Source organism: Gossypium arboreum, chromosome 13 (assembly GCF_025698485.1).
Source record: "Gossypium arboreum isolate Shixiya-1 chromosome 13, ASM2569848v2, whole genome shotgun sequence".
In the NCBI taxonomy this organism is placed as follows: Eukaryota; Viridiplantae; Streptophyta; class Magnoliopsida; order Malvales; family Malvaceae; genus Gossypium; species Gossypium arboreum.
Window position 1 is genome coordinate 113,880,702 of NC_069082.1, and position 12,637 is coordinate 113,893,338.

A 12,637-nucleotide genomic window follows, 5' to 3' on the forward strand; every position below is an offset into this window, starting at 1 on the left:
AAACGAGCTAAACGTCCTTCAGAGAGCTAGTAGTCAAAATTTGACATAGCATCCTACACTCATCAAATAAGGGAGACAAAACAGGATTAGCAATATTAAAATTACACAATAATTAAATAACAGTAGTCGCATCAACTTTAGCTAATTGAAATCCATCTCTAAGGACTCATGGTTCAGCTTAAACATTAGTATCACTTGAAATATGTTGAAATTAACCTATTATCCAACTCCTATAAAGAAAAAATAACAATTAATCAATTAGAGATTGATTAAAATTATTAATTAATTTTTTATTTAATCTTATAAAACTAAAAAAAATGGACTTGAAAGTGAAATGATGAGAGGAATAATGAGGGAGTTTGGGTTTTGACCAAAGAAGAAAACTAGAAGACAAAAGAAGTATTCAAATATGGGTTTAGATTTCTTTTAATAGAAGAGTGATAAATAAAAGGTATTAAAGTATATGATTCTAAATAATCAATGCCCAATTCAAGGTTAAGCCAACTGTGAATGTCTCAAAAAGGAAGTGTGTGGAGTTTGATCCAAAATTCATGTTAGGTGGGGCAGTCAAGTCAATCTTTGGTCATGTTCAAGATTAGGTGGTCCAATGTTTGGACCACAGCTTCTGAGTTGGTCATTTGGGACTAAGGTTAGGTTAGTGGGGCTAAGAGGTCAAACTTAGGTAATCGGCTTCGGCTTGTTAGGGTTATAGGCGATGATTGGTTTTGGATCCAATGATTCACCACCCACTTCATTATATTATATTTATCTACACAATCAGCTTGAAGTTATTCCTGAAAAATAAAAATATTTGAATAAAATATAAATTCAAAAAATAGATTTGGCTAAAAAAATAAAATTCGTTTAAAAAATAAGTCGAGCATTATGGGTAAGACTTTTTGACTTGATCCGATCTGAATATGAAAAAAAAAACTACTATTTCTTTATTATTTTCCTTTTTTTTGTTACTATTTTCTTATTGTTTTTCACTATTTTGTTACCATTTTATAATTATGTTGCTACTATTTTATTGTTATTATTTGGATATTGTATAAATCTTATTTTACTGTTAATTTTGTTACTATTTTAGAGCCATTTGTTTATTAAGTTGCACTTATCTTAGTGTTTTTAAGTATACATATTTTTCTAAAATTTATTTTCAATTTGTTAGGAAACATCTATTTTAATGTTTTTAGTATTTTTATGTATTATATTTTTAAAAAATTTATATAAAAATAATATAAAAATATTAATAAGATAGAGCCAGCTCAACTTTTAACATTTTATCTAGATTGAGCTTAGACAAAAATTTAATTGAGCACGAACCTAATAAACAAGCCTAAAATTTTTATTGGGCCTAACCTGGCCCATAGGCAGCTATATGTATCAACTATAATTCATTTTAAGGACAGACAAAATTCGTTCTACTAATTCGTTACAACTTCATCTTTGTACTTTACAAAAATTGAGGAGATAATATGATAGTTTATATATATATATATATATATATATATATATATATATAAAATTGAGCTGCAATCTTTTTTTGTCAATTCATTACATATAATTTACTAATTTTGTTAATTCTTTATATATAAATTGTTGAATAAACATTATTATCCAATTAGACAAAATTTTCCATTTCGGTAAAGTAAATGAATAAAATTTAAAATTAGCCTATTTAATATATAAGTTGGTCCGTTTTGGATAAATTACAAACTCACCATTGATGTATGGCTTAAATTAAGTTTTGATTATTAAAGTTCAAAAAAGTACGATATTGTTATTAACATGAGAAAATATTTGATATATTGTTAATGAAATTTTTAGATTTCGAAGTAAAGTTAAAAGATTGATAAGTGTCCTATATGAGTATAATAAAATATTTAAAGAAAAGACACATATCAATTGTTTAAAGTTACTTATAATAAAAAAAAAGTATCCTATCAATGTACCAAATATTCACCCTATTAACATTATCAATTTAGTATGTTATGGTCACTAAACCGTTAACAATTTCTGTGACAATAAAATGAACTGTTGAAGCATATATAATTTTTACATACACATCTTTATAATTTTTCTTTAACACACTCTTGAACTCTCCGTTTTAACCATAATTGAATATCTATAACTTTATTAGCCCTAATTATTTTAGAATGAATAGATAATTAAAGATGATGATACCAATAGTGAAGTTAGGAACATTAGCCCTAAGAAGCATCTCCAAACCCATTACCAATAAGCTTTAGAAAGATGCTGCCCTTCGGGACTTCATTATCAATCTTGCTCAGGTTACTACTTTCATCTTCTTCTTTATTTTTATTTTTTTATCTTTTTCCTATAAAAATCATAAGAAAAAATTTAACTTCACAAGCAAGTTACTACATATTTCAGTGATATGTGTCATTTTTTATCTCATTCGACCAGGGGGTGCACATAATAATTTTGCTTCATATAATATAATGTAAATTTCAAGTAGAAACACAATATATATTGCGAAATAGAATAAATAATAATATAAAAGAATCTATGGAGGATCAACTTTGAAAGGCTTGAACATTGCTTTCAAAATCACGCATAGAAGCAGTCAAACCATCGTTTGTCGACGAGAATGCAAAGAAGAATCTATGGACGATCGGCTCATACTCTGATTCGCCCCCTTAACAAGGAAGCTGCTGTTCAAGCTGCCGCATTTCTTCTTGGTGAATTATTCATCTTTGCTGTGAGTGAGTGAGTGTGTGTGTATCTGTAGCATTTGATGCCATGGATACATGGAAGTCTTCGAACTATTAAACAGACAAGAACAAATTTTGTTGAAGAAAGAAGAATATCTAGACAGAATCTAAGTCTTCCATCAAAAACTTGGAAGTTGTGATAATTACATCATATTATCCCGAAGGGACCTTTGCCCCATTGAACATCAGTATCTGAAGTCCGAACCTATAACTTTGCTTCCTGCACATTTTGACCAGGGCCGATGCCAGTGGCAGCAGCAGCCATAGTATTCTTGACGGGGGAAATTTTGGGATCAGTTGCATCAGTAGTCACAATTCCTGAAATTTTAGACTCTTGATTTGTAGTTTGTGCAGCTACAGAAACATTGAAATGTGAATCTGTGGCTGTCCTGGATTGATCTGGATTCTGCAGCTTTTGCATTGCTTCAGTTGATGAGCCGATAATCTTTGGTGCGGGAGCAGTAGATTGATCGGTGCTAGTTTTGTGTTGATCATTGGATAAGTTACTTGCGGTATGCAGTTGCTGCAACCTGTAATCAGTTTCAGGCCGACGGCAAACCTTCCTCAGAGGTACAATTTCCTATGGAATGCAAGTTAATGTTATTACAGTGAATATCATCAAAATGGAGGACTCAAACAATGAAATAATGGAGTGATTAACTAATACCTCGGACTGGTCATGATCGTAGCGCACCAGAAATCTACAACGACAACCTCGTATGTCATGCCTCCGCCTTTGCGCATCGAGGACATGGGCATCAAAATAGAGAGCCTGATCTTTACCTTCCTGTAAATTTTGAAAGCATCAAGAAAACGAATTCTAAGAAAGGATTGATTAAAAGAAATATATATTCTCAATGATTGATCAGATATTTTAAGCAGAAATCCACCTGAAAACATAGTACAAGGTCCCCAGGAAGAACTGCAACACACTCAGAAGCTTCACACGGGAGGGACCGTTGCCTGACATGCTTCCGAATGTTTACCCACTCATCCTCCTCTGGTCCAAAACCAGCAATCCGAACCTGTACTTCCTGCAAAAAGATAGCAAAATATTTTGGAATACTTTTTCTCAGATGGCAATTTGTGGTATTTTCAGTTCTGCATAAAACTATTAGAAAACTTGCAGAAGAGAACTATCAGAACATTTTATTCAAAAGTGAAAAACAAATTTCATGTCAAAAATTGAAAGATGGGATCAGATAAACATAAGAAATAAGAAAAGAATAATCCGTGTTAGTAATTTATGAACTCAGGCAACAGTGAATCATAAGTACAGCACTTGCACCGGCATATGCAGTGATAGTGGACTAAAAAATTACCGGATCACCTGCATCCAAATATCTATGGGCCAGAAAAGTCGCAACATCATACCTGAAAACAGGAGATTTAAGAGGATTGGGTTGACTGCAAATATTTGTTTATCAGTGAAACAAATTTTAAATAGACAAAGATGAACAAACTTACCATGCACCATCCCTTGAAGATTTAGCTTCAAACTCCATATAAGATTCTGACAAATTCCTTCCTGCACCTGGAACTGAGAGCAGCAAATGAGGACTATAAATCTGAAGTACGATGACACGGAAGACTTGAAAGGGAAAAAGAACTCTAAAGACAGTCAGAAATTATTCTACCTGTAGAAGCAGGCATTGGAGCAGTCATATGAGGAGGCACGGGAGCTGCAACAGGCTGTGGCACATTTCTCATGGGATTGGAATCATCCCGAGGCATAGATGTAATATTTAGCTTCCCAGGAACCTTATTTGATTTTGCCCTTATCGCATAGCGCCTATTCTGGAACCAGTTCCATATCTACACAAGAAGTTTTCCAAGTGTAATCGGCTGAAAATATTTCCTCCTTAACAAAAAAATAAAATCCAACTTCTTACTTGCTTAAACTGCACAACGATCTTCCCTTTCCGTTCTGCCGACTCACTACATCCAAAGCAAATTTGCTTACAGTTTCTTATAAGACAGAAAAAAAAAAAAAAAAAGAACTATACATCATGCAACACAATGTTGTTGAGGATATTAATGCATACCTGAACTTATCTGCAAGACTCATAAGGATCTCTCGAACAGGCATCTGATTATGGTGCTCCTGGAGAATAGTCTCCATCTCCGCCACCTTAATGCAGAGATTATGTTACAAATTCATTGTTTAAAGAAATAAACGAAAAAAAACTATACTACACTAGAACTTACGAAAGAAAAATCTTGAAACAAAGCCTAGGCACTTACAACTACGTTTATTTACCAAAAATATTAAAATTGGATTACTAACACTACCATTAACAAAATAGACTAAATGCTAAACAATCTATCACACAAAAAACTCAACCAATCAAAGCAATCATTAGCAGAAATTTTCAAATAAAAAAAACCCAGAAATTAGTTGACTAAAGCATGCAATCCCACTGACCCATTTGAGATTTCAAACTAAAAATCGAAACCATTACTATGAAACAACACTATAAGCAATATAACTAATTTCTCTTGAAAAGAAAAAGGGTACCTCAGTTTGGGTGAAACGAAAGGCAGGGCCGCCACTACTCGGATGCCGACCCATCTATTCCAACACTCTTGGTCGCGCGGGCTTTTTTCCCTTTTTTTTCTTCTTTCTAGAAAAATATAAACTTGATATGCTTTGGGTATTGAAGTATAGTAAGTGCAATTTTTTTTTTTTTATGATTATTCTGGAGAGGGACCAGATTTTGTCTTATCAAAGGTTTAGAATTTCTGATAGAACTATGGACAATAGAAAATAAAAAAGAGAAAGCAAATTTGTTTGGGATGGGGGTAGTTTCGACCCTAATTCTGTCGCCAATGCGAGTGAATCCCGTGATTTTTCGGTCTCCTTTTTTACCTTTGTCTTAAAAAGAGAAAGATTTTCATTTTCTTTTCCATTTTACTAATGATATTGGAGTGCTCGGCGATGTCTAAGGGCTGAAAACCAACGGCATATCAGATATATACCTAAAAAACACAATTTGGTTGCAAATCAATTTGCTGAACTTTTATCTAACGTGTTTGCAAGTTTTTTATAAGGCTCTCAATAAAATCTTAAAGGTCTTAAAAGAAAATCAAAGCGAGTGATGTTTTCAAACAATTGACTTAATATAATTTATCTTCTCCTTTTTCGCTCTGGCTTTATGCATCCTATCAACTTATACTTGCAAATTGGATTTGATTATCAAATTCCAAGTGCTAATCACTTAGTAAAATTTTGATACATAGAAAAGTCAATGTAGACATTGTAATGCAAAATTTATGAATAAAGTTATAAATTCATTTTCAGAAAGTAAATAGTAAAAACTAGTGATTGTAATATTTCATTGAATGGGATACATAACCAAGTTTTTTTTTCCATCATACTAAGTTTAACTACAGATGAAGAGGTCGGCCTTTTGTTCTCTGATCACCGTTTGATGCTGCATCATTTGTTTCTTGCAGTCCAGATTTATGGTAAGGATTCTGTAAATCACTCTCCATGAAGGTGATCCTGCTGAAGATTTTGGAACTTCATTTTCGACAATTATGCGACTTGTCGCCATTAAGATGCAATCAGAGAATGGTTGATATCAGCCTTTGGTTTCTTTCTCTGCTTGCGTTTCTTCTGCTTTTCTTTGAGCCTTAATTGATCCTTAACGCTTCTTTCCCATTCCTTCCGGTGTTTTGAGTAAAGAAGCATTGCAGCACGAGCATCGTCTACCTGACGAATGACAATACATGTTAGTTTGAAAACGTTGCATTGTTGGTTTAGAGCAAAAATAGGGAAAGCTGTATCAAAGTTTGCCCCTAAACACATTTGAGCTAAACCAACTCGAATATGTTTCAGAAAAAGACCATAATTCCCTTGATAATTACAAAACAACCCTTTCTAATTAAGTTCTACACAATAAGGATCTTTTGAGAGCTTGACAGACCAGCAGTGAAGAAACTCTTGAGAAGGAACTTTCCAGCCCCAAGTATTCTTCCAAAGAAAACTACCTTCCCTTGTAATGAATAACGGATGACATAACACAATTGTGTCACCTTATTGTCGCACATTGGCCTTCAAGAATGAAAATGTTTAAAATGAACAAAATTACCACTCTAGTGACAAGCCTGTGACTTTGAGCATCTCAGATTCAGATTAGTAATGTCAACAACCTTCTAATAGACAAGTTTAGAGCATATCAGATCAATCAACCAAGTCTTTTTCTGTAGTTTCAATGTAATTATTTCATGTTTGCTAACAGTTTGGAGAACAAGTATCTAATGAACATTTTACTTACAGGGCAGTGTTCGCCATTCTGGATCTCAACACCTAGAACCTCTGCTGCAAGATGCCGGAGTGCCTTTCTGCGTCCTTCCCTGTTGCAACAACAATCATTGTTATCTGAGGCACCATAGGAGCTGTTTAACACACTCAATTGTCCAGGCAATAATAGCTAAGAGATGAAAGACTAATACTTTAAAAACGGTTGAAACTCTGAGGTGTCCCTCAGGTCCTTCTTAGGATGCGTTAGTAGTAAGGCCTGTAGAAAATAAGCAGTCAAATCAAAATCTCAGTGCCAGTTTTCTACTTCCATACAAACAACAAAACAACAAAGCAAATAAAGAAAACCTTAAGGTCATTGTGCAACGCATGACCGACAAGAATTCTTCCCTTAATCAACTCTGCCACTTTCTTCTGAACAACCCTAAAATCCTTTGCTGCAGAGACAAAAAAAAAAAATTGCATTAGGCCAAAATTTCTTCTTCAAAGCAGTCAAACCTTCTTGAACAATGGAATGGCAAATGTTTTCAAACTAAAATTGGTTTTTATCATGTAAGAATTATACAAAAACGCATATACTTTGCATATGCAATATATATATAAGCCAATAGCCTTTTTAAGGATATGATGCTCCAGTTTCAGAGAATTCAGGTAACCACCAAAGCAAATTAAAGCCAACCTTTCCTCAAGTCTCTGGGCCGAATGCCACTAATATGTGTGCGGAAGTCAACAACACGTTCTACTGGCCGCACAAACTCATCATATATAACATTTCTCCATTTATTTACCTGTCATTAACTGAAATATTAAGTAATCAATGACCTTAAAAAGAATAATATATCAAACTCAAAATCTCATTAAATGAAAATGTTTAAATTAACCCAAAATGAAATATAAGTTTTCTTGTGCATAAATTAAAACTGTATCTTATTTTACTGATTAAAAAAGACAAAACATGAGAGCTTGAAATAAAAGAATGTGCGAGGGCAACACATGACAAATGCAATTAACCTAACATGAGAGCATTACACTGCATCAGATATTATCTGTTCTTAAAACTATTAAGGTAACAATTCCAAACTAAATAGGGAAAAAGAGAGACGTTTATTTTATATATCGCCTATCCCATCATTGAATTTTGGCTATGGATAATGTAAGATCATAAGACATAAACAGTATGATCAAAGATGCAGGGACAGCTAAATTACCACTGTAACTCGTCCAAGGGCACTCTTGTTCCCCTGACCGACACCAACCATTTCACAATCCATAGCTAGCACATCTGTCACACTGTCATACATTTGACAAGTCATTCAAAAGGTTACATATGTGCGAAGGCAGAAAGACAGATAAAGACCACATGAAAACAACTCACTCGAAGGAAGAATGGAACTTCTAGCAGTGTACTATTGCACATCAAAATAGCATTTCTCATTAAAAACACCATAACTTGACCTTACTATCCCAGGCATTAAAGTTATTGCAACATCCATATCCCTTAAAAACCACAAAATAAGAATCAAAACAACCTACTTCTACTTCCTTGCTTGGTGCATACAACCTGTATAGCACAAGTTACTCCTTGCATAAAACCCCAAGAGCAATCAAACAAGATGAAACACAAGTATTGTTAAGGTATGCTCGTAGGTGTTGCCCCTTAGTGCTAGGCAACAAAAACGCCACAAACCCATAAGGAAGGGGATAATATCAAACTCTCTGATTCCCAATATTTGAGTATTTAATATGCATATGGGATCATAAGAAAATCTTGTATACCGACCTACAAGAAAAAAGAATTGTGTAGATAAACTTTGTCCACCCTTAAGTTATTTATAATAATTACACAACTTAAGTTTATGCATATATATGCATATTGTGCTTTACTTCGTTCAAGTCAGCCTTTTCTTTATGTATTGTGCCTATGGCAATAAAAGGGTTTTAGTGCCTGGAAATTGGATTGCACCTTCCTCCATATATGGCACCCCGGGAAATACGTGTTACAATTGATCCATATCTGCAATTGTTCTACTAATCATTATTTTGAACGAACCCCATTGCTACCCAATTCCAGTCAAATCATCTCTATAATCAAGTTAAACACCAAAATCCAAGGTAAATCAGTACACTTGCAGATACTGGACTGAACTCTATTCGACAGCTGAAACACTTCTAAACAAGAAAGAGTATGATAAACAAGATGAAACTTCACAATGCTTTGATTGATCTTTTGAAGCATCAGAGAAAAACTAAAGCACCTGGAATCATCATTTGTTGGCATTAAAGGATTAGGCTTAGCATCATCAGTCTCTGAGTTAGGCCTCTCCTTACGCTTTCCTATAAACAAAACAATCCCACCCAAAGTTTAAAAAACCAAAAAACTGACACAAAAAGCAACCAAACAAGCAAAATTTAATATAATTTTCTCAACTTGGACTTGAAACAAAAAATCCCATTTGTTTCTTTTTCTCCAAAGCAATGCAAAGGAAACAGAAATACTGTAAATTAGCTAGTAATTTTACCTAATATAGAGTTTGGGGTTTCAGATTGTGGATTTTTCGAGTGTCTTGAAGGCTTAGCAGAGGACTTCAGCTTCTGCAAGTGGATCAAAGACACAATGAGTAAAAAGTCTGACAGAAAAAAGAAAAAGAATCTTAGGAAAAAAGTACTTGTTGGAGTTGAGCCCAGTTTGGGTTAAGCTGAAAGTGCTCTGGGTTTTTCTTCCTTTCACTACTCATTTTCTTCCTTTTCTCCTTCTGTTAAGCCTTGGCCGAATTCAGGGACGTGAAGGAATTGAAGTAACCTAATTACGCTTTCTTAAAAGAAATTCGTCGTCGTTTGTCACACATAAACGGAAGGGTTTAGGACTATTCTCGGAGAAAATAATAAATTTACTTTTTACTCGCTATATATAGTGATAGATTGAACTACTCAAAAAAAATCTATTTAAGTCACTAACCTATAAATTAAGCTAGAAATCTCCAAAAGGAGAATTCAATAATTAATACAGTGAATCAATATATATTGAGGAGTAAAAGAACATAATTTAGATTAAAGTTGATTTGATAATTATTATTATAAATTGAAGAATAAAGTTGTTTAGATTTTAATTTGTAAATACTTTACATTTAAACTATTTTATTAAAAAAATGATTTGTATAAGAGAAATGGGATTGGAACTTTCAATTAGTTAGTCGATGCAAACAAATAAGACTATACAACATGATTTTAACAGTTTAAATAATTTTATAACTTTTGAAATTGAGTGTAGTTTAGTAAATTTGAGTATACCTTACCCTTTAAATTTTAGTATAAGTATGTTTTCCAACTTTTATCTTTTTAGTTTTATATATTTTTCTTTTAATTTTAAAATTTTACCATAAAAATACTATCTTTATATCAATTAACTGCCTTTTTAGTAACATATAAAAGAGATAAATCTCAAAATAATACATGAACTTTGATTTAATGTGTAATTTAATACTTAAACTTTGATTTAGTGAATTTTATACATGTAAATTTGATTATGGTTCAAATGCATATATGAAACTTTAATTTTGATTCAATCATACACATTTAAAGAAGTAGGTAATAAATTAATTTGTATATTGGATAAATATAATTATATGTGTATGCAGTATGTAAACAAAAATGATGTTATATGAACAATCGTGTTAACAATTTCTTAGAATGTGAACAAATCAAAATTTCGTGCATAAAATTGTACAAAATCAAAGTTCATATATAAAATTGCACATTAGACCATAATTTATGTATTTGAGATTTATCCTATATAAAATAGCAAGTTCATATAGCATTGCGATATATTAATAATATAATTATTGCATATGATTTTAAAAATAATAAAATTTAATAAATTTAAATGCTATTGTTTTGGTCGAGATTGAAATTTTAAAATTCAATAAATATAAAGACAAAAATAATCAAATTAAAATATAAAGACTAAATTCATAACGCTTTAATATATCATTTGATACATGAATTTGACACTTTTTTTTCTAATGTACTACATGTGTGTGTTTTCCAATATGGTGTTTGTATTTGGCAAAAGTTATATTTTTTGATACCTATGGGTATTAGTATTAACTTTTTAGTGTTTAATTCAAATTTTAGAGTTGATTCGATGAAAGTTAATTGTCAGTATTATAAGGTTTGAATTTTCATGACTTTGTTAATAGAATATAATTAGTATTAGTTGCGAGTTCTTTTTATTTTGGTGTCCAATTTGTTAAATATAGTATGATGACTATGATTTTTTTCCCGAATTTTATAGTTTATTTGATGAAAGTTAATTGTTAATATTATCCGTATGTTATGAATTTTCATTAGATCAACTATAAAACCCAAATTAAATACTATAATTTTCAGGTTCCAATATGTGCACACATTGGACTAGAAAAAAACATATGTACCACATTAAAAAAATGTCAAATGCTGGTACCAATTGATATATTTAGCCAATCCATAACTTATATGTGATCTAATATGCAATGTCATGCATGAATTTCGATTTTATAAAATTTTCACAAATCACTAACAAAATTATCTAATTAGCATCATTTTACATTGATATATTACATGCACAAATAATTATTGTAATCCAATATGAAAAATAAATGTATGTGCTCATTTTTTAAATTATATAATTGAATCAAAATTAAAGCTTCATTTATACATATGAATCACAATTCAAGTTTCATAGGTATAATCACTCCACATTTCAAGTTTAATTTACTATTTAAAACCGACATGGAATTTTTTTCATTTGTAGATCAATTCTAAACAAAAGATTTCATTTGTAGAACCATAAAAAACAAAATATTAAATTTGTTAACAATAAATCATTTTTTAAATAGTCAATGTTAACTCTATTGAAATTTAAACTCTTTTTTAATTACATGATTAATTTTGGGGTAAATTAGCAATATATGCCATTTTTATAAAAATAATTAGGGTTTTAAGCTTATTTTGCTAATATTTAGGGAAATAGGTTGATTTCGAAGAGAAACATAAAAAGCATTCGTGACGTGTTTTTAGCTGAGATGCCAAAAAGCGCACCTTGTAGGACTTGCTTTCAGCGTCCTTGCTGCCACCCCAGTTGAAAACACGTCTTGAGATGTGTTTTCAACCAACGGTAACTTTTCCCCAATAATAAAAAAGTCCAAAGGCAAAAAAAAATTTCGAATGACTAAAAACATCTAGTTTATTTGCTATATAAACCCAAGCCATTTTTTCCTTTTGCATTCAAATCTCATTCTCCTAATTCTCTCAATTCGTCTGCTCTCTCAATTCTCTCAACTTTTTAGTTCGCAATTTTTCATAGAATTTCTCTGAAAATCTTGTTGTTTTAATTTTATGTTTCGTAATTTCTTTGTTTTTAATTTATTTTTATAATGTCTATTTTGCTTATTCGTTTAAATGACAAACACATTTCCGGCATCCAATTGCAAATGGTAAGAAAATATTATTTTTTTTTAAATTTTAATTAAGTTCATTATTAAGTTGCTAACATTATTAATTTTATAATTTTTTTTACGTTTATATAATCAGGCCGAAGATCTGATTTTAGAGATGTACATACACAATTTAACTGCGAGGGCACCACGTGTTATTGAAC

At 31.6% G+C, this 12,637-nt stretch overlaps 2 protein-coding genes across 2 annotated transcripts; both read right to left on the bottom strand.

Annotated features, from left to right (window-relative positions):
- Positions 1-2,792: 2,792 nt before the first annotated feature.
- LOC108461795 (protein SAWADEE HOMEODOMAIN HOMOLOG 2-like) lies at positions 2,793-5,826 on the bottom strand. Its single transcript, XM_017761729.2, has 9 exons — positions 5,257-5,826; positions 4,784-4,869; positions 4,631-4,676; positions 4,376-4,553; positions 4,206-4,278; positions 4,061-4,112; positions 3,629-3,772; positions 3,406-3,525; positions 2,793-3,318 (listed from the first exon to the last, which is right to left on the bottom strand). The coding sequence occupies exons 1-9, from the start codon at positions 5,308-5,310 to the stop codon at positions 2,944-2,946; spliced, it is 1,128 nt and encodes a 375-aa protein (XP_017617218.1). The 5' UTR covers positions 5,311-5,826; the 3' UTR covers positions 2,793-2,943.
- A 182-nt stretch (positions 5,827-6,008) lies between these two features.
- On the bottom strand, positions 6,009-9,934 carry LOC108461641 (RNA exonuclease 4). Its single transcript, XM_017761541.2, has 9 exons — positions 9,669-9,934; positions 9,522-9,594; positions 9,258-9,336; positions 8,211-8,292; positions 7,682-7,790; positions 7,351-7,439; positions 7,197-7,261; positions 7,019-7,097; positions 6,009-6,453 (listed from the first exon to the last, which is right to left on the bottom strand). Exons 1-9 carry the CDS (start codon positions 9,735-9,737, stop codon positions 6,295-6,297), a joined length of 804 nt encoding a protein of 267 aa, XP_017617030.1. The 5' UTR covers positions 9,738-9,934; the 3' UTR covers positions 6,009-6,294.
- Positions 9,935-12,637: the final 2,703 nt, after the last annotated feature.

Excerpts from the sequence above, each read along its gene's own strand:
- LOC108461795 (XM_017761729.2), bottom strand. The coding sequence starts at position 5,310 with ATGGGTCGGCATCCGAGTAGTGGCGGCCCTGCCTTTCGTTTCACCCAA. Across the intron at positions 4,870-5,256 it reads TTCGTTTCACCCAAACTGAG|GTGGCGGAGATGGAGACTAT; the intron begins GTACCCTTTTTC and ends CTCTGCATTAAG. Across the intron at positions 4,554-4,630 it reads TCGTTGTGCAGTTTAAGCAA|ATATGGAACTGGTTCCAGAA; the intron begins GTAAGAAGTTGG and ends CTTCTTGTGTAG.
- LOC108461641 (XM_017761541.2), bottom strand. The coding sequence starts at position 9,737 with ATGAGTAGTGAAAGGAAGAAAAACCCAGAGCACTTTCAGCTTAACCCA. Across the intron at positions 9,337-9,521 it reads AACCCCAAACTCTATATTAG|GAAAGCGTAAGGAGAGGCCT; the intron begins GTAAAATTACTA and ends TTTTGTTTATAG. Across the intron at positions 7,440-7,681 it reads GCCCAGAGACTTGAGGAAAG|CAAAGGATTTTAGGGTTGTT; the intron begins GTTGGCTTTAAT and ends TTGTCTCTGCAG.